This window comes from Athene cunicularia (assembly GCF_003259725.1).
Source record: "Athene cunicularia isolate RWA chromosome 1 unlocalized genomic scaffold, athCun1 chr1_part1, whole genome shotgun sequence".
NCBI classification, from domain to species: Eukaryota; Metazoa; Chordata; class Aves; order Strigiformes; family Strigidae; genus Athene; species Athene cunicularia.
The window spans coordinates 94,903,677-94,931,272 of record NW_020799091.1 but is presented as its reverse complement, the minus strand read 5'-3'; the positions used below and the strand labels follow the sequence as shown (position 1 = coordinate 94,931,272).

Below are 27,596 nucleotides of genomic sequence, written 5' to 3'. Positions count from 1 at the left end.
TGGCTAAATGCCAGGTATCCACCAAGTTGCTCTATCACTCCCCCGCCCCCTTCCCCTTGTTTTCTCAACAGGGCAAAGAGGGGAAAGAAAATAAGACAGACCAACTCTTGTGAGTAAAACAAAAGCAGTTTTAATATAAGCAAAGCGAAGCAAAGGTCCGCGCATGGAAGCAAAAAAAGGAAAACATTTATTCTCTACTTCCCATGACAGGGCTCCTGTACTCGTAGTGGTTGCCTCGGAGGACCAAGGGTGACCCCAGCCCCTTCCTCCTTTTCCCAGCTTTATACTGAGCAGACATCACATGGTCTGGAATATCCCTTTGGTCAGCTGGGGACAGCTGTCCTGGCTGTGTCCCCTCCCAAGATCTTGCCCACCCCGTCCCACTGAGGGGAAATGTTGGAAAGAGCCTTGGTGCTGTGTAAGCCCTGCTCAGCAGTAGCCACAACACCAGGGTGCCATCAACACCCTGCCAGCTCCCAGCATAAAACACAGCACCGTGAGGGCTGCTATAGGGGAAAGCCAATTCCAGCTCAGCCAGACCCAGTACAGCCATAGAAGGGGAAATTCAAATTGTAACTGCTCAGCAGTGGTCATTCATGACCAAGGCATGATCTGGCATGGAGGGCAAGAAGAAGTTACCCTGGCTGGAAGCAGGGATGCCAGACACAGGACTGCTCCTTGTAAGGGAATGAAGTTTCACCAGGTGATGTGATAAGAAGTGCCTGTCTTGTAGCAATGGTGCAATGGGAGCACCCAGGGGCCACCTTTGGGCAGAAGAGCTGGTGCTGGGGAAGGCACTGTGGGGCTAAGGCACCCTGTGCCAACACTCACATGGTGGGTATAGGTGCACGTGTAAGGAATTGGCCTATGCCACATGTTTACATAGTCCTTGTAGAACCACTTAACAGCAGTAGTACTCTGCTCAATACATTGTTCATTAAATTTTTCTGTATTTAAACACAAACATGTTTAATTCACCTCAAAGGGCACAACTTTCCCAATACAATTTTCCCAGTTCTTCTGCTACCATTTAGTTTCTCGTTGAAAGTGATAATTTACATGAATTGAGGAGCTTGTCTCAATAATTTTTAATGTAACAAGATTAAAGGAAGAGAAGTGGAGTAAGCACATGTAAAACTAATTCCACCTAAACAGTTCATGGACAATCATATACACCACATGCAAATATTAGACTTCAGATTCTGCCTCTCCCCTCCAAATTGACTTTATTTGCCTTATCTGTAAAAGACAATGCTCTTCTATTCCTTTCTCACTGTCAGAAGCTAGGAAAATAGAAAAAAGGTTAGGGAAAAATATTACCGCCTGTAAACATCCAGATCTCAGGATCCATTCTCTTCTGGCAATTGTTCAGATACCATCAACACAAAGATCTGTGGTCAATGGCTCCATGTCCAAGTGGAGAGCTGTGAACAGAGGCATTCCTCAGGGCTTGGTGTTGGGACTGGTGCTGTTTAACATCTTTGTCAGAGACATGGACAGTGGGACTGAGTGCACCCTCAGCAGTTTGCCAGTGACACCAAGCTGTGTGGTGCGGTCGACACGCTGGAGGGAAGGGATGGGCCATCCAGAGGGACCTGGACAGGCTGGGGAGGTGGGCCTGTGTGAACCTCATGGAGTTCAACAAGGACAAGCCCTTGCTGTGGAAGTACAGCCAACTCATCTACAACTACCAGAACTATGCTCTTTCATCAGCAGAACTACAGGCAGCTACACAGCTTTACAGAAGCTATGAGTGTTTGTTCTGGCTTGACTGTGGGATTTCTGTTTATTTATTTAGGTAGGGATTGCTTTTGTAGGGATTTTAGGCTTGGAGTTTTGACAGTTTTTCTTAGCAGCTGTCTGAAGATGGTTGTTTTTTGGTTTTGTTTTTTTTTTTTTTTCGGGGTGGGGGGCGGTGTGTGTTAAGGTCCTTGTCCACTAATCACGGACAGATGCAAAATTCTGCTCCTGGGACAGAATAAACCCCTGCAGTGCCATGAACTGGGGACTGCCTGGCTGAGGAGCACCTCTGCTGGAAGGGACCCTTGAGGTCATGGTGAACATTAGGCTGAACAGGAGCCAGCAGCATGTCCTGGCAGCACTGAACACTGGCAGCACCCTGTGTGGTGTGGAGAGGAGCAGGTGGGAGATGGAGGGATGTGTTTGACCCCCTCTGCATGGCACTTGTTAGATCTCATCTGGATACAACCTCCTGTCTAGAGGCCCCAGTATTGAAAAACATGGGCAGAACAGCAAGTTTGAGGGTGGTCAGGGGAGGAGCAGCGGCCTCAGGGCTTGCTCAACCCCGGGGAAGGGGTGGCTGTGGGGGTGGGTTTGTAGCACCCCCCCAGCATCTATGTCTGAGAGGATGGTGCTGGGCTCTTTGCAGAGATGCACAGTGGGGGAATGAGAGAAGGGGGGACATAAACTGACACAGCAGGGATATATCCGTCTGGATATGAAGAAGAAAAAAATATACCTCCAAGGCTCTTTAACCATTTGAATGAATTTCACAGTGAGGCTGTGGAATCTCCATCCTTGGGGGGTTTCAAGAGTCAATGGGATAAAGCCTGAGACAACATGGTCTGAACTACTTTGAACTACTTTGAGTTATAAGGTTTGACTAGACGATACCTGACAGTCTCTTACTACCTGAATAATTTTATGATTAAGGATTTTGCCTAATGGTTTATGTCACATAATGATCCTACCAACTAGTGCATTTACATTACATTTTGATATTCCTTTTTAAAAGTATAATATGAATTTGTTTTGACAAATGCTTGGTCTTTCATCCTTTGCATCATGTCCTATATTTATGTTGATTAAAATTGTTTCAAAACATACTCTATATTTCTGAGATTTGAAAGAAATTCTGCTTATTCTCTTTTTAAACATCCTATATTGTGTTGTCTTAGTTTGTAGAACTGTATTGGCAGTGAAACATGCTGTTACAAATCATTACATAAACAGGAAAACTGTTTTCAATTCATTACACTAAAATATTTCCCAGTAATGGGGTAAAGATTTTATTTTGCTGATTCAGAAAAAAATAGGACAACTGAAATCTTAACATTTGGAGAATGGAGAACCATGATTTCCCCTTCACAGCAAGGTGATATTGCCCAGATCTCATCTTTTTCTTCAAAACATAGTCTTGTGATTAAACAAAACCCCATAAGCAAATCATTCATGTAACAAAAGCACTGCTGAAAATTAATAAGCTAATCAGTAGCATGACTCAGAAGCCCATTCCCACTCAGATAGGTCTCTTATATGCTTGAGTACAAGAGGGATGGCGGAGGAGGCCAGGAGATCTTGCAGCTGCAGTCCCTGCCACGGCCCATGCCGAGCGAGCCATGGTACTGCCCGTGCAGCACTGGCCCCGTGTCACTCCCTGCCACACACCTACAGCCAGAGCTGAGACACAAGCCCTCTGAGTCCCTGCTAGATGATGAAGTAGGAGGAAGGGCTGGCTCTAATGAACATTGTGACTGCTGCTCAGTCAGATCCACGAACCACAGTGAGGCAGTTTGAAACATGCCCAAACCACCAGGAACTGAAAGCAGCTGATCGAGGCAATAGTCAAAACCAGAGGGAGTGAGAAATAACGGCTGATCCTCCATCAGGCTTGCAAAGTCCCTGTCTGGACAAAGCAAGCTGATTTTTCTTAACAGCTTAGAACCTATAAAAACACAAAAAACGTGGGCAGGAGAGCAAAGACACCAGAATAGGGAGCATCCTGACCCAGTAATGTCAAGGAATGAGTGCCAGGACCTGAGAAACAGCTTGAGACCTCGACTGCCCTGAAGTAGTGCATAGCAGCAATAAATCCCAGTGTGTATCCCTTTGCTTTCTTGTTGTCCATGTTCATCAACCTCGGCCATACCCTGCAGCCTCCACCAGCAAAGGTGCAGCCCAGGTGAGCGGTGACACAACTTGCCACCATAGCTGGGCTGGAAAGTTTCTGTGAGGTGGAAGAAATACTCCCTCTCCTGTGGAGGGCACCCTCACCCACTTGCTCTTTGCAAGAAGGGATGAGAAGGCTGAAAGGGTCCCCTTGATCGTGCAGGGCCAGCATCTCCAGTGGGTATCCCTGTGGGGATTGGGGCACAGCAGCTTGCCCACTCTCCACTCAACCTGGCTGGTTTCACCCCACATGCAAGTGAGCTGACTCAGCGAGTGGACTTTTGGGGTGAGGAAGGGGGGGTTGTTCCTCATGGGTAATATTTCCAAGCACCTCTGCCATTTGCCCCTGTCACCCTGCTGTGCAGTACAGCCAAGTGAGGAGGCAGCCAGCTGTGTTCGTGAGGAGTTTCATTTTTGTCATCTGCTAAACAACAGCAGGAAAGTTGGCTAGCATATAAGGAAATGAATGAAAAGAAAAAAACAGCGCATTGCATTATTATTTCCAGAGCTGTCATGAAGCGAGCCCTTTTCATATCAGAATTGGTTTCGTTTCTCCTGACTCTTGTCACAGTGTGTAGGTGGAGCCTGTAAGTAAAAAAGCACCAGAAGAAGTTGAAGAGTCATTGCTTCTCCTTGCTACAGGACACGACACAGGTAAAAGTTTCTCTTTTCCTCCTTCTAAAAATAATCACACATTTTTTGACTCTTCATTCCTTTTAATAGTTGTATGTGATAAGGCTGTATAAGAGTCTAAAGTAAGCTAAACAAGGCTTCCAGGAGTAGGATTTGTTGATTTCTGGGATGGGAAAAAAGAAAATATATTAGTATTATTTCTTTTTTAAAGGGAGATGACTGAGAGACAGCATTTAAATTGGAACACATTTTTTGAAGTGTGCATTGTGGGGGCACATTTTATTCAGCAACATGGTTTATCTGGCAGTATTCATGTGTAGCATAATTTTGGATTGCATTGCTTCATTTTTTCTTCTGAGAAGACAGCTAGAATTAATAAACATACAAACCAGAGACTGTGTAGTTTACCCAAATATCCTGAAATAACACAGGATATGTCAGGCCCTGCGCTCCTCTGGCTGGACACAGAGTGAATAAATTCAAGAGCTATGTGGGTTTATGCCACAGCTTTGCACTTTGGGTTTGATCACAGATTTTGTTATTACCTGTCGAGACACAAAGCCAGGATCATTAGAGAAAAATGAGGCAACTCCTCTTTAGCACCATCAGCGGGTTGGTCCTTCATGGAGATGTAGTTGTGTAGTGCAGTGCTTCATGTTGTGCTGGGAGCGGTTTCCAACACACAGGCAGGCAAATGTCTAAAGGTAAGGTTCAAGGAAACCAATATAGTCCCAATGACGGAAGCAGGTGCAACTCCGGTGGGAGGGGTATCAGAGTTTCAGTATCAGCACATCATCCAGGTGTCACGTTTCACACGTGGATTCTGGCTAATTTCAGAAAGGCACTTAAAAGTTGCAGCTCTTTTTTTCCTCTCCTTTCTTTCTTTCATCCAATGTTGTCAAGGCTCACTGCAAAAGCAATCACTATGCCCCCTGCATGGCACAGTGAAGGGTTGCACCAACCTATCTAACCATTTTCAGGTCCAGGTGAAGAACAGCCGGGTAGCTCAGAAATCCACACATGCTGATTTTCTCTACTGCTTACTGTAGGTATCTTTGTTAGCCTGTGTATCTGTGGTCTGCACTGTAGACTTAGCTAAAAAACCTGGGTCTGTGGTAACATATAGCCCTTGCACTAAAATATTTCAAAGTTGCCACTTTTTTTGTCAGACTCCTTAAGTTTCAGTTTCCCAGATATCACAGGTTTATCTTGCAAGTTCTTTCTCTTTTGTTTGTTTGTTTGTTTGTTTGTTTTTCCTAGTGGCCTTACTACACTATTTTTACTTTTCATCCTATTCATTGTAAGGGTAGCTAAGGTTTGCTGTATAACCTCTTTCTGAAAGGAACATATTCATATTTAGGAGGCCATATGGCTAAAATCAGTACATTAAGAATTCTGAACACAGCCCAATAATGTAAATGGGACAGAAAACTAATCCTGGGTAATATTTACATTAAATTAAAAATTTATGGGAAGTGTTCATTCCACTCAGTTGAAACACACGCAGAGAATGGGAGAGGCAATAAAAGTGATTACTATTAGAAACATTACTGTCAGTAAATTATTTCCTGTAGCAATAGAAAAATCACAAAAGAATCTGGTGGTCAGTGAATGGGGAATGTATGTTTGTTGCAGATAAAGCACTTGGTCTTCATTCAAGGAAGAAAATTTCTATAATTCACTAGCAGAAAGAGAAAAAAGTTCCTACTGAAATATTTTTAAAAAGGGTACATGTGGAGAATGATGAGAGAACTGTAAAATAAATAAAGAAACTGAAGTAGTTCAGTCATCTTTTATTTCTGGTCAAAACTGAGAAGTTTACCCATAGTAATTTATTTTTTATTTTGATAAAAAGAGACAGGAATATCTATTAAAAATATTGTACTGTTTTATTAAAAAGAAAGACTGAATAGCAAGTGTGGAATTAATCTGTTTTTTTCTAAATTTCTTTTACACCTTGAAAGTATAACTTACATTGTGTCTGATCATCCTGTTTTGACACCTGCTCAAACTAGAAAACCTGCAAGTTTAACAAAAAAAAATTAAAAGAAGAGGAAGTTAACAAGGAGCTCCTGGACAACCTCAAACACAAAAGGTAAGCCTACAGAGGGTGGAAGCAAGGACAGGTAGGCTGGGAGGGATACAGTAAACTTTCCAAGCAGCCAGGGATTAGGTTAGGAAGGCCAAAGCCCTGATAGAATTAAATCTAGCCAGGGACATCAAAAGCAACAAGAAAAAGTATGTCTATAGGTACGTAGTGATAAAAGGAAGACTAGGGAAAATGTGGGCCCTCTCCAGAAGGAAACAGGAGATCTGATTACCCATTGTATGGAGAAGGTCAAGGTAATCAACGGCAAGTGTTCCAGCCACACCACCGCCCAGGTTGCAGAAGGCAAAAGCAGGGACTGGGAGAATTAACAGCTCACAGTAGGAAACGATCAGGTTTGAGACCATCTGAGGAAGCTGAAGGTGCACGAATCCATGGGACCTGGCAAGATGCATCCATGGGTCCTGAGAGAACTAGTGAATGAAGTGGCAAAGCCACTATCCATCGTATCTGAGAAGTTGTGGCAGTCCAGTGAAGTTCCCGCTGACTGGAAAAGGGGAAACATAACCCCCATTTTTAAAAAGGGAAAAAGTAAGGCCCAGGGAACTACAGGCCAGTCAGTCTCACCTCTGGGCCCAATAAAATCATGGAGCAGATTCTCCTGAAAACTATGCTAGGGCACATGGAAAATAAAGAGGTGATTGGTGACAGCCAACATGGCTTCACTAAGGGCAAATCGTGCCTGGCAGATATGTTGGCCTTCTGCAACGGGGTTACAGCATTGGTGGGTAAGGGAAGAGCAACTGATATCATCTACCTGGAACTGTGCAAAGCATTTGATGCTGTCCCACATGACATCTTTGTCTCTAAATTGGAGAGACATGGGTTTGATGGATGGACCACTTGGTGGATAAGGAACTGGCTGGACAGTCGCACTCAAAGAGTTGTGGTCAACAGCTCGATGTCTGAGTGGAGAGCAACTAGTGGCGTTCCTCAGGGGTCAATATTGGGACCGGTGCTATTTAACATCTTTGTGGGTGACGTTGACAGTGGGACTCAGTGCACCCTCAGCAAGTTTGCCAGTGACACCATTTTTGGAGAGGGTTTTAAGCTATTGAGGGGGTGATTAAGATGTTGAGCTTCTAAAATAGATGCAAGATTTGCCCCTGACAAGTGTTTCTACTGCAAGGAAGGTGAGTTGGCCTCATAGCAGACTATGGCTTGGTGTTTCCTGCTGTCATAGTTGTTGAGCCACCCATGTAGACCCTCCTTGTGCAGCCACACAGCTCTGTATTCCCATGTGACTGAAGTTAAGCATTCACACACTCTTTCCAACCATGCCCAGCAGCTGCCATACTGATTATGCTTCTCAAAACACCTTTTAGCAAAAGATTTCATTGAGGAAAACTGGCTTTTTGCAAAAAATGGTTTATCTTCCCCCCCCCCAAAAAAAAAAAAATAAATTCTTGTTTACTCTGTGACAATTCCTTTTTTTGAAAACACAACGAAAGCATAAAAGAGGTAGGGAGAAGTGTTTCAAATATATCCTCTGGAGAGCAATTTCAGTGATTTGAAAAGAGCTGTGGCACTTGATATCTAATGAGAGTTTGAATCAGTCAATAAAACCGGTGTTTGATTTTCTCTGCTGTGATCATGTTGCAAGCTGGAGTCACTCAGTGCCCCATGTTTGATTTCAGAAACTGTGTGAAAGAGTGGTTGGACCAGACAGTAATCCCTATTTAGAGAAGTATTTATGGATGACCTACGTGGTAGGCCAAGAAATCAGCAGGCTATGGATAATAAGAATGCAGCAGTCAAAAAACTTTCTGAAAGAACCAAACCTGCCCGGAAGAAAGATGTTTTTACATCACCTTCTGTACAAACATCTTCAGAAGCTTTTGCAGTACCTCTCCCACCAGACTTAGAAGATGAAGATCTGATGTCGGAGAACATGACTGAGAGAAAACCTAGCGAGTGGAAGGAGTTGAAGGAACAGTGTTACGGAGAACAAGACAAGGTAAGGCAGATAGATGCCAGAAGAGGGCATAGATCCTTCCCACTCTGACTCACGTTGTGCCCCAAAATTAATTCCTTTGTCTCTTTGGGTAATCTGCACTTGTTAGGTCTAAGCAGAGGAATACTTTTGGGGTCAGGGCCACGCAGTCATTTGTGTAACTAGGAAGACAGGTACCTGCAATTAATCTGCAGGCATAAAAAATGCAGGTCTCAAAAATAGGATGGCAGCAGCCTAGCAGCAAATTGAATGAGCAACATGTATCTGTTTCATTGGTAACAATTAGCAAATGCTGAACAGAAATCCTAAAATCTGAGATATTTTTACTTGAGGCTCTACTACCTTCATCAGAAATGCAAAGAAAGGTTAATAATAACCTGTGTTGAATATTTGACACTGAAAACAGATTGGTTTTAAGTCTGTGCCATAGTCAAATTCCTTGAGAATGGTTAGGATTTACTAGTTAGTAAACATTGTGATGAAGATAGTGGGGAGGGGTTACCAGTAAGGTTTTAAAATATCTGCCTCCAGTAATGTGTGCTGTCTTTCTCATCTTGAAAGAGAAATTTTCTCTGTTTGATTAGATCATGTATTTTCAGAGGTGGCTTTCTTAGACAAAGGTGATGGTGAGAATCTTCAGTTTTCCCTTTCAAAAAATCAAGTATGAATGTGCCTGTCCTGTTAGGGTCTATAAAATATTGGTGTTTTCAAAACTGCATTTCTAAATGCAGTAGTCAGACTGGAATGTGGAGAGAGAAACGGGGAGAAGAGACCAAATTGATCTTTATACTCTTCAACTGGGCATGTTTAACAGCAGGTGGACCAGTTTTGTAAAGGGCTGGAAATTATTTCGTTTGTTTTGAAAATCAGGAACCTATGTTAGTATCTGGCAAGTGTATCAAACCCAAAAAATTACAATAAAACATCTAAAACACATCAGTCATATTTATCCTTTACCCTAGCCTAAAATGAGGCAAAGAAAGAAGAGCCATGATGGTCTAAAAGATTTTAGCCACCTGTTAAGGACACTACAGCAGAATGCTTTTGGTGTCTGAACACAAACTAAACATTCAAACAAAGATTTAATAAACTATTTTGTACTACATTCTGTTATTACTGGGGCTGGTCTCCATTTGCATACACATACTTCAGTACATCTATGGATGAGTGGAAGAAAATGACAGTTATTAAAAAAAAAAAAAACAAAACCAAATCACACTTAGTATTGAGGTCTCATTTTACTCTTTACCTTCTCAGGATATCTTACAAAGTTTGGTATTTTTGCTAAGGATAGTCATTGAGCCAACCTCAACTGACTTTTTTGTATTTACATATACTTGTTTATAACACAAATGTGTAAGAATGCACAGTGATATGACGTACAGCTTGATGCCAGTACATAAGGTTTACTAGAGAATGATTAGCTTGAAAGGATGCCAAAAACGGGTGTTTTCTTATGGAAACAACTTATTTTTAATTTATGGAAAATTCACTGTAAGTTTAACTCTAGCAGGCAGCAGAACATACCTTGTACAACCAATATGAGGAAAAGATCCAACCCTGCATTGATCTGATCGACAGCCTAAGAGCTCTCGGAATAGAAAATGACCTGGCTTTGCCCGCAATCGCAGTGATCGGAGACCAGAGCTCTGGGAAAAGCTCTGTCCTAGAAGCCCTGTCTGGCATTGCTCTTCCTAGGGGCAATGGTAAGAACACAACTTCATTGAGTTTTCATCTGAATTTCACTTTGATGAGGTGAAAGGGATCTCCACCTCTCCTCTCCTCTCCTCTCCTCTCCTCTCCTCTCCCCTCCTTCTCCCTCTCCCTCTCCCTCTTTTTCCTTTTCCTTTTCCTGAGAACTGGCACAGGTTGCCCAGAGAAGCTGTGGCTGCCCCCTCCCTGGCAGTGTTCAAGGCCAGGTTGGACTGGGCTTGGAGCAACGTGATCTAGTGGAAGGTGTCCCTGCCCATGGCATGGGGGTTGGAACTGGGTGATCTTTAAGGTCCCTTCCAATCCAAGCCATTCTATGATTCTATATAAGTTCTGCAAGTTCTGTCTGAGTTGACAATACGATCTAGCCTTTCAGGTTGAACTTGAGGAAAAGGTTTTCATAGTATGTAGGTGCAGCATTGAAACAGGTCACCCAAAGAGGTGCGAATTTCCATCCTTGGAGGCTTGCAAGACAAGACATGGCTGGACAGAGCCATGGCTGACCTCATCTAGTGCTGGTGATGGTCCTGCTATGAGTGGAAAGTTGGAGGAGACCCCTTTGGCAATGTCTCTTGGAAAATTTCTGTGTCTCTGTGCAAAGTATTAGGCAACCCTGTGTATGTCACACAGTCCATGTTGTGTAACAACTGCTGACAGAGTTAACTCTGTCTTTGGAATTGCTGCAGGTATTGTTACTCGATGTCCCTTGGAACTTAAACTGAGAAAAATACCTGTCACCGAGGCATGGAAAGGAAAACTTTGTTACCACAACATCATCATAGAGCTCCAAAATGCATCTGAGGTGGAGAAAGCAATAAGACAAGGTGAGTTGTAATGCATTCCCCTCTGCTTCGGCTTGCTCAATCTCCTCTGAATCCTTTCTGTCCTTTTCTTAGGCTGAGCAGCAGTTCCCATACTAACACAGTGATTGTAGCCATGAGTAACACCAAGAACTGAATTCAGAGCAGAAGAAACATAATATAACTCGCTCAAGACAGTTACGCTACTTACTACTTCAGTGGTGACAGTGCTCCATGGTGTCCAATAAAAGCTCAGACTGTGTCCTCAGCTGGACGCTGTCTGCCTGGTTTGGGGAGGTTGTCTTTCAACTTGTAAACATGCAAAGCCCTAAATGGTTCTTGTCATCAGTTCAAAAGCTCAGAGAATCTTGAGGTTTCTATGGCTTAAATTATGATTTTGGAGAAAATTGCAAAGGCAGAGTGGAGCACATATAGGCCTTCTGCCTGTGACCACAGCCTCGATCATTGTCCTTCCCATGACACAGCTTTACTTTCATGATATTTCATGCTGTGTAAGGAACCATTTTTCTTACCCAAAGGGCTATAAGTACTTGCTCTAAATGTGAAAGCTGGATCATCCTTATTTCCTTGACTAACATGGTTTTGCAACATTGTTATTTGTCCTAATGTTTCTTCATTAGCTTTTCAGTATATTATTTGGATATTTTCAATATATACTTCCAAAACTGGCAAGGCAAGTGGTATGAACTGATTAAGCTAATTACAGAGCTGAAAATCTCTCATGAGAATGACTGTGGGGTTCCTTGCTTCTCTGTGCTGTTCACAGTTCAAGCATTATTGCCTTAATCTGGGACAAATTACTTCATATCTCAACCTCTCTATCAAAACGTGAAGAATATAAAATAACATCTATTTATCTTTCAAGACAGCCAAGGATTGATTAATGCCTTCAAAATGTCTTGATGTTGAGGAAGCATTTCTAAAACTGACCAGTATTTCATCTGGTCACTTTCACTGTGGTGTGTTTTGTCTGCATATATGAGAGTTCTTAAGTATATACTTTGTAAAACATTACAGTTCACATTCCAAAATGACTCCATGTATCCACGTATTGTATAAATATTTTCTTAGATTTTTGCATAAATGGACTTACCTGCATGTCTGAATCTTAAAAAAGCCAGGCCTAAAAGAACCTTTGGTGGTAGTAAGTACTTTCCAAAGTTGTGTTCTGCTTTGCTTTGATGCACTGTTTGAAGCTTGTATTCATTGCCTTACTCTTTTCTCCTTGCAGCCCAGGATGTTGTGGCTGGTACTAGAGGTGCCATTAGTGGAGAATTAATTTCCCTAGAAATTCGGTCTCCAGATGTCCCAAATCTGACACTAATTGATCTTCCTGGAATTGCCAGAGTGGCTGTGGGGGATCAGCCAAAAGACATTGGGGAACAGGTAAAACTCAGTCTCATATGCCAACCTGTGCACAAGGTCACTTCTGTAACTTACCTCACATGCAAGCCTTTCCTGTAGGAACCTGGACTTATTATGCTAGGCTTCTGAGCCAACAGTAGAGCTATGCTAACAAACAGGCAGGTCTGTTTTTCATGCAAGTAATCGCCTGTCATTGTAGAGACAGACACGACAACTTATTCAGGCGAGAAGAATCTTTATTACAAGAAGAAAGAATCCTCTTTATTGTCTAACAGACGAATCTCTAACAGACGAATATCTCTTGTCTAACAGACGCTCGCTTTTTATACTAACATTGTCATATCGTGCGTCTACGTGATTGGTCACAAAGCTTGTTTTTTATTATTGCTATTGGTTAGCATTTATTATACTTCCCCATCTTCCTTATCACATGTTGCTATTGCAGTTCCCACATCCTGCTTCGTGGACAGCAGTTCTTCACATATTGTTTATTCAGCAAAGTTCCTCCTCTCACAGGTACACCGGAATCTTGCCGAGGTCAAATTCCTCCTCAATCAAGTTGGCAGCAGACTCGCTGCCCTCCCCAACAATTGCTAATAGGAACAGTGTAGTCCAGGATCTCCTGCCTGTCCTCCCATCCTTGTGCAGAAGGGAGTTGCCCACGCTAGCTGTGAAGGAGCCACTTTGGGTGCCTTGACACAGCCTATCCATGTTAGCACAGAATAACCTGGCTATGTCGACCTTCAACACGGTGCTGCCCCCATGTCCCTTGGCTAGACCACAGTCCTGAAGATAGATACATCCCAAAATGAGTCGTCTCTTACCAGTTTTCTGGGTGTATTTGGTAAAGGTGAATATCCAAGTTCTTGTAAGCTCTTATGGAGCAAGGTGACAAATTGGCCCTATTATTGGTTTGTTGCTCTGTCACCCCTTACTTACAGAACACATCAGAATCAGACCCATCCTGTTTTTTCTCATTCCTTAAGGAATCTCAGTAGACCCTTTTTGAAGTAAACAGAATATGCATTAAAGTGGAGGCGATCTCTACTCTTCTGTCTGCTTTTAGAAGAAATGCTGGGGAATGCAAATAAAACTTTTGTTGGACAAGGCCAACTGTGAGGGTGATACGCAGGAGCTGAGTGTATTGTTTCTCCTAAAATACTTTAAAATAGGAACTTGGAATAAGAGTAGCTGAAACTAAATTAGACATATCAACAAAAATGAGACAAGTGCATTGTCTGTGCTTTACTCTCTAAGAGTATTTTCACTTCACAGTTAGACAGTAATCTTTATATTGTATTCAGAAGAAAGCAGCAGGTGTGACATGATCCACACATTTCCATCATCCCCAGCTGTCTGAATGCTTCAGAGATGGAGGATATAACATTGCAACATGTCAGAAATTGGGATGGATGGGAAGTATAAAAGAGAGGCACCTTTACCAGACCTCAGGAAAAAAGAAGAGTTAATTTAATTCAGTATAACCACAATAGAGCTGTGCGAACATTTTGCAGTACAACACAAATTACAAGAAACTCTTTTTAGTTTGGCATTAACATACAGAAAAAAAGTCAACTAGATGTCATGTGTGACTTGGGGTTTCTTTTCAGATAGTCTACTGAAATATAAACTAGAAGACATTTGCTCTCCTTGCAGAGATACAAATTTGAGATTTATCATCATAATCTATCTTGTTTTCTATCCATAAATATGCACCTAGACGCCAGAGCTTTTTTTCTTACATGTGATTATTTATTAAATAGCTTTAATATTTCCATAATGAAATATTCTATGTATGAGAGGTTAAATGTTACACAGCTTTCAGGACAGGCAAAACAACAGTCAGGCCTCATTCATGCTAGATGTTTGGATTAATCTTGACATCAGAAGAGGCTGCATACTTCCACTGACCCATTCCCATGCTATCCCTTAGCATGTAATACTATACTCAGTATATGTGACATTTAATGTCATCAGACAGTGGCTCATATTGCTAGAAATTGTCACATCCTACATGCAAGCATCTGATTTCACTGAACTTCATTACCGCTGTATTGCATTGCAGATCAAGATGTTACTTAGAAAAATTATTGGCTGCAAAGAGACACTCAATTTGGTAGTGGTGCCATGTAATGTGGATATTGCAACAACAGAAGCACTGAAAATGGCTCAGGAGGTGGACCCCAGTGGAGAAAGAACATTAGGTGAGGCAATTTTTAAGCTAAAAGTAGAAGAGAAGTGCAAATCTTCTTTCCCATTAAGGTCTGATGTTCTGTATTCCATGCCAGATATGTGAAATCAGCTACTAGAAGAAGGAAACAAAGAAAACAGCCTAAGTAAACTATTTACAGTTTGAGATAAGTAATTTTAAGAATTTGAAGTTGACTCAATTTTGAGCCAATTTTGGTTTGCAAGGCAAAAGGCATGGTGGGAGGCACACTATAGAGCAAGTCTTACAGTGCAAAGCCCAGAAGCTGGAAACCTGTTAGGAGAGAGAAAATCAAATGAAGCTGCTTTATAAAACACAGTGCAGGAGTGTTCCCACTCTGGTGGTGGGGTGTCCTATTGGACCTCTCCCACATTTAACTCCTTCACTCAACTAACTTTCTCTTTGGGTAACTTTGCAGGGATCCTAACGAAACCAGACTTGGTGGACAGAGGAACTGAAGAGGCTATTATTAACATAATACGCAACCTGGTCATCCCTCTCAAAAAAGGTTACATGATCGTGAGGTGTCGTGGCCAGCAGGACATCCATAACAAACTGACCTTGGCTGCTGCAATCCAGCAGGAGAGAAAGTTCTTTGAGAATCACAAACATTTCAGGTACTTCTCGCAGAAATGACCTAATAGAAAAAGTACTAAAGTCACTTCAAAGCTTCTTGTTGACTTGTTGAGATTTAAATTAGAATTAAAAACAGGTATTAATTATACTCACTATTTCTCGTTGCCCATGTAGTGTTGCATTCCAGTAAGCCAGAAGAATTTTACATGTCACATAAACTGATATATATATATCTCACCTTAACCCTGGGAGAGGTGCAATGAACTTCAGAAGTTCAGAATAGTCTCAAAGAATTCAAGCTAAGCATCTGAGCACTTCAAGACAAGCATTGAAGAATTTCTGTTCACTGGAAAACACGGTGAAACTCAGCATGAGAAAGGATACTGCCTGTGCTGAGGACACAAATTTATCTAGATGACTCAGCAGCAAATCAATCATACCATAGAGAATGGCAGATGAAAAGGGTTTTGAATCAGTGTCCTTCAGACATGCAGAAATAATACAGCAGCACATTAATCTGCTGTTAGATTTTGTGATTATCAGATTCTTCTCTGTTTCCCTTTGCTTAGCCAGTAGCTGTGAAACGAAGCTTGCATAAAAGCCATGGTGCCCAGAGTCCTGGGTTGCTATCACATCTGTACTAGAAGTCCCCCCAGGGCCCTTTCTCTACTCAATTTGTGTAGTAGAACTAGAGAAAACAAAGCAGAGCATCAGTGCTGCCTCCTTGCCCTACACACAGGGTCTATCCAAAACCACCTTTTCCTCTTTTTCACAGCATTCTTATGGAAGAAGGAAGGGCTACTGTCCCTCATTTGGCAGAGAAGCTCACAAATGAACTTGTGGGACATATTAAAGTAAGTAACAGAGGTGCCATACTAAGCTGTTTGTATCAGTTACTATGTAAAAATAAGTTCAGCCCTTCAACATTGGATTGCATTTTTATATGCATAGATAGTACTTAATTATCCTTCAATCCAGCAATCTGAGAACAAATTGAACTGACAGTGAGAGGTAAAGAAATCCATGCTCTGTCCTCAGGTTTGCCTTTAAGCTGAACATTGACAACAGGCAAATCATTTCATCTACTTGTGACTCATAACTCCAGCCTGTTCAATGGCAGCCATGATATTTCGTTTGTGAAGAGTGTTGATTGGCTGGGTGACAAGTTACTGCTATGAGCTTACTAAAACGCAATAACTTAAAATGTCTTCTAACTCTCAAGTAAGATCTGTTTTATTATATTACTGTATTAATGTAAGTATATTGGGGTTTTAGTTTTATATATGCATATCTGTAAGTAACTTACCTTATTCCATTAAGGGAAAATGCTAAAATACAGGGGAACCTCTAAATTCAGTCCTGAAGGAGAAAAGAAAATGTTATTATTTAACCTTACATAAAATAAGCAACTAAACAGCCATGTTCAATTAGGTGTTTACCAGGAACAGAGGGGCCAGTATATTCCTTGCATCCCCACCTTCCTGGGGCAACCTGTGAGGACATAGTTTTTGGCTCACTGTAGGTGAAATGTTTCCTTACTGCAGCTACTCTGCCCACCTCACAGTGACATCCAGCCTGATTTCTCAGGGAGATCCTAGCCCCCTGTCTTCTCTCAATGAAGGCCATATTTGCACTTCCATTCTGTCTCACTATCATGTGTGGGATACAAAGGCAGCAAGCTCTTGGACTCCTAAGAGCAGCAAAGGTCACCTGTAGGAGTAGGCTACTCTTAAAGCGATATTGTTTTCCTTCCAAAACCAGACATGTTCAACCTACCTAAATGTCCTTCTTTACTGTCTACCCCCCAGAAAACCTTGCCAACACTAGAGAACCAAGTACATGAGGTTCTCCAAAAAACGTTACAGGATCTACAGAAGTACAGAAGAGGTGCACCCACAACAGAGTCTGAGAAGCTGATTTTCCTCACAGATGTAAGTATCAGTACAGAGCAGAGCGAGGAGGTAAATATGGGAGAAAAAGAAACCACCTAAACTTAGCAAAACATTGACATGGACCACCAGGAAGCTTATGGTATCTGTCACTGAAGCTTTTTGCATAACATAGACAAACCTCTGGCAGGAATACATCATACCTGCAAAAATAAAGGACCACAGGAATTCATGGCCCCTTCTATCAACGTTTTTCCTGTGATTATGAGACAAGAGAACTGAACAACAACTCAGTTGATTGGTCACCTCAGAGAGGGAAAACTTACATTCCTGCCTGCCCAACATTTTGAGGGGATTCCATTGTTTACACCACTCATAAGACCAAATGCATTCCTGATATCAAAATATGGTTTGCGAATCCATCTTAGTGTCTCATTTTGGGGAGCTAATCCCTCACAGTAAACTTTCAGCAGGCCAGCAGATATACTCAGGAAGGCTCATCAGCCTTCAAAGACTTCATACAAGTCTGGTCAATTAGAATTTAGTAAATGGTTCTAAGAGTCCACGGGAGAACAACAAAACCACACCAAAACAGAACCAAAAAAAAAATAGTATCAAGTTTGTTCTCCTCTAGCTGTTCTGGTTTTGAAAACAAACAAAAAAATCAAAAAAAGCCAAAACCCAGGAGCTAAGAGCATCAAAGAAGTAAGGAAGGGATGTTTTCAGTGAACCATGTCCCTGCTTTAACATCAAATGACGCAGATTTACTTAACATATGCAAAGTTAGACTGAAGAAATTAAACTTTACTACATTGCTCACTTTGTTCTTTAATTCATTACAGTTGATCAAACTCTTTAATCAAGACATCTCTCTGGCAATGCGTGGAGAGGAACAGTTGTTTGGAAATGAGATCAGACTGTTTGCAAAAATCCGCAGAGAGTTTCAAACATGGCAAGTGATTCTCCTAGAGTGTGCTGCAAAGGGTAAGCATAGAAAATCATCATTTGTAGCTAACCTGAGATTCCATTTCCTTGCATTTAAATCAAGACACAGCATCATCAACAGGTTGTTTTGAAGAAAGTAAAAAACAAGAAGCCAGGAACATTCAGCTGTTGTAGTGTTAGGCAAGTTATGCTTTGGTCCTTGGGGTCAAAGACCCAGCTTGCGTTAAATGCTGTCATTACAGAGAGATCAGCGGATATCTCTCTTCTCCAAGCAAAACAGTAAAATCAAGATTGTAGATAGAACTAGTTGGTGATTCTCTGAACCAATCTTCTAAACAACAGCAACAAAACCAACACCAACACCAATAATAACAACAACAACAACAATAATAATAATCATCATCATCATCATCATCTATATAATAAAGGTAGTAGTAGTAGTATTTTGGTCTTTTTTGTTCTATTTAAGCTCTCAATTAAGGTGTGGGGTAAACAATTCTGAGTCTGAAACAACCACAACCTTATAAAGAGTACCCCTTTCTGTGCATCACCCAACTTGCTGTTTAACTGAACTCAGTTCTAAACTTAGGTGTAGGGTGATACACCCAGACTGACCTTCTGCTATACACTCAACATCTTTTGCAGCATATTTTTCACATCTTTCAGAAACTCCATCATTTACTCCTAGAGATGAAATAACATCAGCTGCCAGTCAAGCAGTAGCTCTTGAAACAGGTTATTCTGGTCTTTGATGCACATCTATGATAACATCACTAATGACTCTAAAATGGTAGGTACAAACAGGCTGCAAAGGTGCCATCAGTCAGAGACAAATATTTGTATATATATGCATATATGTGAAAAGAGACAGACAGACAGACAGACATTCGTCTATGTGAATGTCTCTTATGCCCCATCCATGAAGTACGAAGCCAATCAACATGATTTTATGGAGAAGAATAAAAGAGTAAGATAATGAAGGCATGAAGAAATTGATGTAGAACTGCAGAAAGCACTAGCAGAAGGATGTAGCTTCTTCAGAGGACAAAGAGCAACTCAGTTGCACAAGATGCACAAGGTATCATGTGGCAGCAGAACCACAGTGTGGAATTCTCTAGGCATTTGCAGGTTATCCCCATTGATATAAACTAATACATCCAACTTCACAATAGGATCAGGGGAGCATCATACAGCAACTCTTACACAGCTCTTGCTGACAATATGGTAACCCAAAATCAATATGCTTAGGTGAAGGAGTTACATGTGCAGCAGGGTAAGTTCACTTGCATAGCTTGAAAACTAGAGGCAGCTTTAGCAAGCCCTTCCTTAGCAAAAACCATTGTTATCAGGCACCACTAGGATTTCTGAAGGTCAATCACTGCATGTCAGATGATTCTCTTTAACTTCAGCTTCCTTATGATGAATGAAAGTATTAAAAATAGCAGATACTTTGGATAGTTAAAACCTTGAACTTTCTGTCGCAAAGCTGACAGATGTTCTTTTGGCCATGTTACAGCTTTGTACTACCTTAACTGTACAGGTATGTTTTCAAACTCTGAACCAGATACTCCACATCTACTTCTGTCTTTTCCTTTTTTTGTTTTTTTGTTTTGTTATTATTCAGTCATGGACTCATATACCTGAATGTTAGAATTGAATGCATTCAGGGCTCGACTTCTACTTCCACATCTGCACTTGATTCATGATTCACAAATTTGACCCTGAAACAGGGCAATGTCAAAACCTTTCAAAACACACAGAAACACATCTTTACCTGAATGTGTAAACTAATATGAAGGGATATCCCTCATCTGAGATGGCAAGTTTGTATAATGTAAACAAAGAAATATTGACTGTGATACCTTAAATAGCCAACAGTAGATTTCCTGGGGTGACTGTTTAGTAAGTTTGGGTTTTTGTTTTGTTCTGGGTTTTTTAAAACTCAGAAGTGACTGGTAATGGCCACTTTTATAAGGGTAGCAGTTCCAAGAAGAATCAGTATTTTTGAGCACCATCATAATTTTGGATTGCTTTCTGTCAGTTAGATGCTTGATCCAGTGTGTGAGATGGGTCATCCACTGAGCGATACTGTGTGTTATCTCAGTTTTGTAGTAACAATATTTCTTGAAAGATTGTCTCAATAGTTTTTCTTCTCAAGAGCATTTAAAAGAGGAAAAATAGACTTTCTTATTAAATATGAAGTTTATAAACTGAGTGATAGAGTAGTAAAGCAATGTTATTTTAATATTACAGTTAAAAAAAATGTACCCAGTAAAGTGTGGAAATATGAAGACCAGTATCGTGGACGGGAGCTCCCGGCCTTCACGAATTACAGGACATTTGAGGATGTCATAAAAGAGCAAATCATAGAACTGGAGGAGCCAGCCGTTGAGATACTGCACAACGTGATCAGTACGTCTTGCAGATCACATGAGGCTATTGCGTGGGAGACACTGGTGGGCCTGACAATTTTTTTCCAGGATAAGCTGACTCACTGCTGGAGCAAGAGCTCCAGCCAGGATACTTCAGAGTGGGGAATTGAATCTGATTCAACTTGGGGGCTTGCTTCCTCTCTAGAGTCTCCAATCTCTCTACAAGTGGCCTCCAGCATTTGTTAATACTTTTCCCAGTGGCTGGTTAGAAAGTAACTACAATAAATTACACAATAAAGGAATAGTATAATAGAAATACCTTGTGCCAGCCAAGCAGCTTGGTATTCCCAGCCTAGGGAGTGGCATTCACAAACATGAACTGAGAACCCAGCTTCTTTGCCAGTACTTTGCATGATGTTGTGAGTATTATACAGTGACTGCTGGGGCTGGGGGAAAGGGTAAGTAGTTCATCCAGTAAAAAACACCAAGAGAAAAAGTATGTCATGATCCTGTCTCTCCTATGTTTGCCTTAGAAGGCAGCTATGGCGTCTGTGCCAGACTCAGCGCTCTGTACTATATGCACCAGCCCCTCTTCCTGGGGAAGCCACTCAGAGGGTGAGATGCAGATATGGCCACACAGGTGAATGATGTCACATCTGGTCAGACACAGCTGTAAGCACAGAAATTGCTTTACCAAGGAAATCTCAGTGATACTCAATCTCTCAGGTGTTAAGTGGTTACAGGAGGTCTTTAATGGCTCATACTCTTGGACCTAGAAATCTACATTCCTACTTGTTTTTATTGGTCATAAAGACATAGTGCATCAGTACAGCTGCTTAGCTATTTCTGGATGAATACAGAAAATTAGTAGTTTTTCCAAGTCTCGTATTGACAATAGCTTAAAACCTCACTTGTTTACCTGACTTTGTGTCTGTTCTTCCCTTAGGAATGGTTCAAGAGAAATTTGTGGAACTCACTAAAAGGCACTTCACTAATTTTCACAATCTAAACAGAGCTGCTAAGGTGAGACACTACCTTTAACCTGAGTTAAGACAAGAGTAGGACAGAATGGCATTTGTAAATACAGCCATGCTTACAGTACCTATCCCATTGCACTACCCTCATGCAAGCATGGAATTTCTTGCAGACCTACAGTTTTACAAAATAAGAAAGAGCTTTAAAATGATAGCATGTTTATAATGGCACTAATGAAGGTGCACTTTACCTTTCAGTACAACTTTGAGGAGATCTGAAACATACACTCTTCATTCATTCTGATCACATTCTTGACACATACAACACAATGCAAAGAAAACCTGGTTTGACTGCCTTGACTGCCTATAAGAATTTATAACTAATTTCAAATTTAAGTCCTGCGCTTATTTGTTAATCCTCAGAGCATGAAACAGTGCTTTTCCCTCTCTGAAAGGCAATCCAGGCTGTTAGCCAGCAGGAATCTCACCTTTGATAAAAGGGAGCAGCAGCAAAGCCAAAACTCATTCAACTATGAGAGAGTTAGAAGGTGACTTCACAGTTTGGGGGATTACATGTTTTAGGGTGGAGCTAAATGATACAGATGTCATTCAAGGCCTTTGCTCAGAAAGAGCACTGAAAAGATGAAAAGCAATGCTGGACAGCCAGGAAGCAGAGTCCACTCACAGGGTATTACTTAAAAAGGAAACTCAAAGGCAAACATGAGTGAAATAGATCATTTGCTATTTGACTTGCATGGCCAAACCCTACTGAGCTCCCAGGACAACCATACAGCAAGCAAACAAGCTAGTTCAGCCAAAGACAGAGGGGAAGATCTTTAGGCCTTGGTGAGAGGAATGAAGAGGGAGGAAGTTCTGGTAGTCAGTGAACATGAGAAAAAAGATAGGATGCTTTCACAGGGATGCTATTTGAGGATGCATTTTGAGGATGACTGAGGGAACTTTGTTGCCCCCACAGATTTTTAGGTGGAAGTATCAAAAAGGCCAGAAAGCATCAGATTACTTCAATAAAAGCGCCAGTGAGGGGTTAGATGGTTGGTGCGCTGACAGCAGATAGGAGACTGCGATTTTTGAGAAGGGCAGGAAAGGCAGTGGAGTTCACATCAGTGCCTGCTGTCACTGCCTACTGCAAAAGGGAGACACAAACAAATCCATGCAAAAACCGAAGACAGGCTGCAGGCTGAACTCATGGCTGGCCATTGCTGCTTGTTCACATCAACCTTTTATTTTCCATCAGGGTCCAAGCACCAGGTTTTGACTAATCCCACTCATGTTTAAGGAGGGGACAAACTCACTACATTTTCCTACTATTTCACAACAGAGGAACCAGAATCTAAAGCATTACTCCATGTTCTCAAGAGCCAGTCTGCGATTAGACAGTGCTGCACTGTTGAACACTGTGCCCACCTTGCCGTTCCCTGGGGACACTGCTAAGCACCAGCACTTTTGCAAAGGAAGCAAATGTCTGAGAAATTCTTGGTTTTTTTGTTTCCTAGACCAGAGTTGAAGACATTAGAGAGAAACAAGCAGCGGTGGCTGAAAGACATATCCGGACCCAGTTTAAAATGGAGAGAATTGTATATTGCCAAGATGACCTTTACAGTAATGATTTAAACTCTGTTAAGGTAGAAAACGCTACCAAAGCTGGCAATGGGAAAGAGTTGCCATTTGGATCTGTTTTTAATCAAGAGCCCTCCTTTGTCCAGGAAATGGTTTCTCACACGAAGGCCTATTTCAATGTGAGTTTACAGACTACAATATAGCAGTTCTTCTGCACCCTAAATGTTATAGCATATTCCTCTTATCCAGATATATCTGTAGTCAATATGAGTCTTTCATGCAATACCACCACTATGCAGGCAATACTAGCCAGAGGGTATAAGTTTCTCATCCAGGTACATGCAGTTTCAGTACAAATTATTTGGAGATTCTGGCCAGTGATGAAAATGCCAGGACAAAGCTGGTCTGATGGGCTGTGTCAGCACAGTCGCAGGGGAGTTGTTGCCCTCTGCAGGATATGGCGACTAGAAATGCCTGCAGGTTTTTAAAATGACAGCTGGTTCTTTAAGCCACTTGCTAGCTACCCCCCAGCCGGGCATGGCTCCCTACTGCAGCTGCCCCTCACTCAGGGAATATGCCATCAGCAAGTGGACTCCTCATCCTCTTCCAGCCTTTCATAGAGGTGACTCCCTGTCTCCTACACAGCTCCACACCAGTAGACTGTTCTCTTGCTGGCTTTCTGATGGGAACAAGTGTCAGGGGGGGGAAAGGACAGTAACTTCCCAGCATGGAGGAGAGAATAGGATGGGAAAGAGCCCTTGACCCTGTAATTCAAAGTTATTGATATTCAGTTAAAGGCAAGCCCCCCTCTCCAACAAAGGCAGAAATAGTTCCAGGATTGCTTTCCCCACTGCAAGTTTGTCTCATGGTTTAAAAATAACACTAATTTCCATAAACTTAACGACATTATGTACAGCACTTCATTGTTTGGCACAGTGTCTGAGAGCTCAGGTCAACCTCGAGACCCTCTGCATATTCCTGCTGCCAGCAGAACGTCGTGTCAGTGGCTTGCAGTCAGATCCTAAACTAATGCAGCAGGAGGAGTGATAATAAAATGTTAAGCTAAAAAGGATTCAGCTATCTGTAGAGATCAGAGTGCGTATGCTGTACTGCAGATAGCTTCATAGGAGTTGTCTCTGAAGACAAATGGGATGTTTTAACAAAGGATCATGTTAAAGAAACACAGCAAAGAGAACACACAGTATCAGGATTTGCTTTTGATCTTTGTTTTGTAAAACTCCCCCAGAAAGCAACAAGATCAATATTAATAAAGCATTAAGGTAGGTAGTAACTCACCTTGAATTTCAATAGCAAGGTTTTGACAAATTCATGCAATTAAATGTTCAGGTTGCTCAGGCTGATAGAAAACTAGCAGCTTTCAGAGAACAAGAGACAAAGGCAGAACTGCATAAGCTCTTCCCTCCTGCCTCGCTATACTCTCTGCTATAACATAAATGTCTTAGATGTTAGTTACACATTTCCATAAATGTCCTAAGTGCAATTTCAACAATAACAAATGTCAGTGCATCATACCTCCACGACATGTATGCAAAGCCAAATACACTTTGCATGAGATGAAATCTCATAAGTGTCCATGGCCTTTGAAAATGGCATGCATGAATCTGTGTTGTCTATAGCAGGACTGTCAAGATTTTGAGTAGAGTTTGGCTCCAGAAAACCACCCATATTTAAAGCACCTATTCCTCCCATCATGGTCAGAAGTGCCTAGAGAACATGTAGGCTCAATAAGTGCTTTACCTGACTCAGCTGAATTGCTTGCTATTGACTAGATGTCTGCAAACTAATTCCTAACTTTTAGATCTTTAGGCACAAAAGAGTCTAATGGCAAACACTTTTTAATTCCTAGATGCACCCTTAAATAGTAACTCAGTACAACATTTAAAAAAGGTGCTGTCACTTCCTGCCAGATTACCTATAGCCCCTTCCTTTTTTAGTTCCTTTTTGGGAAACAAGTCTTCTGCCTTTTCTTCCCCTTCTTGCAGGGAGCAAGTAAACGCCTCTCCAATCAGATACCTCTGATTATCCTGTCTTATGCCCTTCATGATTTCGGGGATAACTTACAGACCGCAATGTTGCATCTTTTGCAAGAAAGAGACAAGATAAGCCAACTCCTTCAGGAGGACAGCGAAGCTGCTAAACACAGGAGTTACCTCAGTCAACGAGTTAATCGTCTCGCCAAAGCCTATCAGTCCCTGAGAGACTTCACCTTGCTGTAGATTTATTTTTCAGAAGTATTTTTCTACTCTTGCTTTCTAGCATTTTCTAGCCTAAAATCCCCCCATGTGCTGGCATTTTCTAGCCTAAAATGCCAGCACAGACCTTTAGCACTCATTTCTAATGTTCAGTTCTGCTTTTATTTCCATAAGCACCTACATGCAGACACCTACTCATGTAAAGTGCTCTGGTGGGGGGGTTGTGATTAAATAAATGTTAAGCTATTTTTTAAAATTTGCTTCATGAACGCTGTATAATCATTGAAACAATTATTAAAAAGCTAGAGCTCTAAGAGTTGTTGTGTTGGGTTTGTTTTTTTTAAATTAAGATGAGGACTTTCAGCTGTGTAACTCACAAACTGTAGAAATCAGATTATCTAACTTTCCTAGACGAAGCTTAGCACACAACCCTAGCAGTCCACCACTCCCCTTTGTGTTTTTGCCATACTGTGATGGTTGTCCTTTCTGCCATCACCTGAAAGGTGAGTCTGCAAGGTATTGCCACTGTTAAATTCCAGCCCAGTATGTCCGGGGGGTGGGGTGGGAAATGATGAAACAGTTCCAGCCTAGAGGGAAAGATTGGTATATCTACAGGATGCGAATGGTTCTGTTTCTCCTTTTTCAGTTCTCTGATTTGTAGAGAAAGGCTTTCTTTGAATGCCTAGAGCATTGCCTCAAAATTTGGGACTGTTGGGCAATTGAGCAGATGGCAAGATTTGGATATCCAAAGGGATTAAACACCACCCAGGATGTTAAACATTAGAAGGGTGTCTCAGCATGTTAATTGCTGCCTTTTTCCTTCCCCTCGCCCAAGGCAATGGGAACCTTTCTAAAAGCTTTCATTTCATGAAAACCAGTGCAAAATATAATATGGCACCCTGTATGCGTTACATCTTCCATATGGAGGATTTTTTTTTTTTCTGGGCAAAGCTGTGTTTTGTGCAGCAAGAGTAATGCGCATTCAGCTAAAAAAATATGTGCTTGTACAGTGTGCCATACAGTAATTTCCAAGATGCTTAGAAGAAAAGCCTTCTCTTCATGTTAGAAATGATAGGTGTTTGACCCTGACATGAAACTACAGCAGCAGACGGCTGGCATCTGTGGGCACAGTGTTCACCTCATAGCACTACTGCCATTTTTCCACATTTCAGTATACTGTTTTGATACTATTGACTTACAGTGCTGCAGATCAGAAGCCATAAAAAAAATCCTGGTAACATAACTTTATTTAATTTCTATTTTGAAAGTACTTTAAACTTGTTTACTACATCATGGTACCCCCCAAGGCACACTTTATGCTCATGTTCTATTGAAAACACCATGTCTCACACCTAGAGAAGAAAGGCAGGTACACATTGCTTCAGGCAACATGAGATGTAATGACAAAACAGGGTGCAACTCCCTCAAACCACTGCCTTTTGGCTAAACTTCTTTATTTAATTCGATTTCCCAAGTGCAAATGACTTCATCAGACCCAGCCACTAAAGACATTCAACATTCCTGGACACACAGGTCTCTTTCTCTGGGTTTATTTCAGGATGTGAAATACTGGAATGAAAACAAGCTATTGGATCGCTTTTCTTTTGCTTTGTTTTTTTGGGTTGGGTTTCTTTGTAGAGTTTTTTTGGTTTGTTTTTTAAAAATCAGATTCTCAAAGCACTACAGACACTGAATCTAGCAACTGCTTCCAAAAAAATCCAAGCAAACAGATATAAACCACTACTAAGGAAAACTACTTGTAAAAAAAAAAATTTATTTGGTGCAGTGTTTACATGCAAGATAATTGCACTTCAGTACCAAAAGAGAAAACAAGACTAGTAATTTCATTCAAAAGATTTATCCTTCTTAACAAAAGTGACTTGGTATGGCTTTTTGATCCTCTGTACTATGATTATAAATTATTTTCAAAATCCTAGTTGAGGTGGCACTCTGATATTAATTACATTTTGCTAAAAACATACATGCAGATACATAAAGGAAACCTCTTAAGAAATTAAAAGCCGAATTTAATAAATGAGGTAGTTCACCCGGTTACGCAGAAACACAGATTTGTATTTCTTTGTATGAAACATCCAGCCTCTGTACGTGTGGCTGCAATCAGAGGACTATCACTTGCAACACAGCCTTACTGAAAAACTTGGCCCTTTGCCTTTCACAGCAGGGAGAGTTCAAGAGTCAAACTCGATATGCGCAGCCAGGGACCTCACCACCAGGACACTTAACTCACCACTTGCTGCTACAGCTCCAGAGCATCCCTCTCTCTCTCTCCACCCCCCCCCCCCCCCCCCCCCCCCCCCCCCCCCCCCCCCCCCCCCCCCCC

General features: G+C 41.6%; 2 protein-coding genes across 3 annotated transcripts in view; one reads left to right on the top strand and one right to left on the bottom strand.

Moving 5' to 3' along the window:
* LOC113483626 (interferon-induced GTP-binding protein Mx-like) overlaps positions 1-25,562 on the top strand; it is a 32,025-nt gene extending 6,463 nt beyond the window's left edge. Inside the window, exons 1-15 of one of the 2 annotated variants that reach the window (XM_026855348.1) lie at positions 4,550-4,563; positions 5,523-5,587; positions 8,287-8,606; positions 10,114-10,309; positions 11,000-11,137; positions 12,366-12,520; positions 14,565-14,703; positions 15,127-15,325; positions 16,060-16,138; positions 17,093-17,215; positions 18,016-18,157; positions 20,372-20,530; positions 21,437-21,513; positions 22,979-23,221; positions 25,046-25,562. In XM_026855348.1, coding sequence (XP_026711149.1) covers positions 8,343-8,606; positions 10,114-10,309; positions 11,000-11,137; positions 12,366-12,520; positions 14,565-14,703; positions 15,127-15,325; positions 16,060-16,138; positions 17,093-17,215; positions 18,016-18,157; positions 20,372-20,530; positions 21,437-21,513; positions 22,979-23,221; positions 25,046-25,279 — 2,148 coding nt within the window. In that variant the 5' untranslated portion in view covers positions 4,550-4,563; positions 5,523-5,587; positions 8,287-8,342 and the 3' untranslated portion in view covers positions 25,280-25,562. Of the gene's footprint in view, positions 1-4,480; positions 4,564-5,522; positions 5,588-8,286; positions 8,607-10,113; positions 10,310-10,999; positions 11,138-12,365; positions 12,521-14,564; positions 14,704-15,126; positions 15,326-16,059; positions 16,139-17,092; positions 17,216-18,015; positions 18,158-20,371; positions 20,531-21,436; positions 21,514-22,978; positions 23,222-25,045 lie in introns of those variants that run through there. The other variant, XM_026855355.1, reaches the window with a different exon arrangement.
* Positions 25,563-26,601: 1,039 nt separating this feature from the next.
* TMPRSS2 (transmembrane serine protease 2) overlaps positions 26,602-27,596 on the bottom strand; it is a 13,903-nt gene continuing 12,908 nt past the window's right edge. Inside the window, exon 13 of the mRNA XM_026846488.1 lies at positions 26,602-26,607. Within this exon, the coding sequence (XP_026702289.1) occupies positions 26,602-26,607 (6 nt within the window). The remainder of the gene's footprint in view (positions 26,608-27,596) is intronic.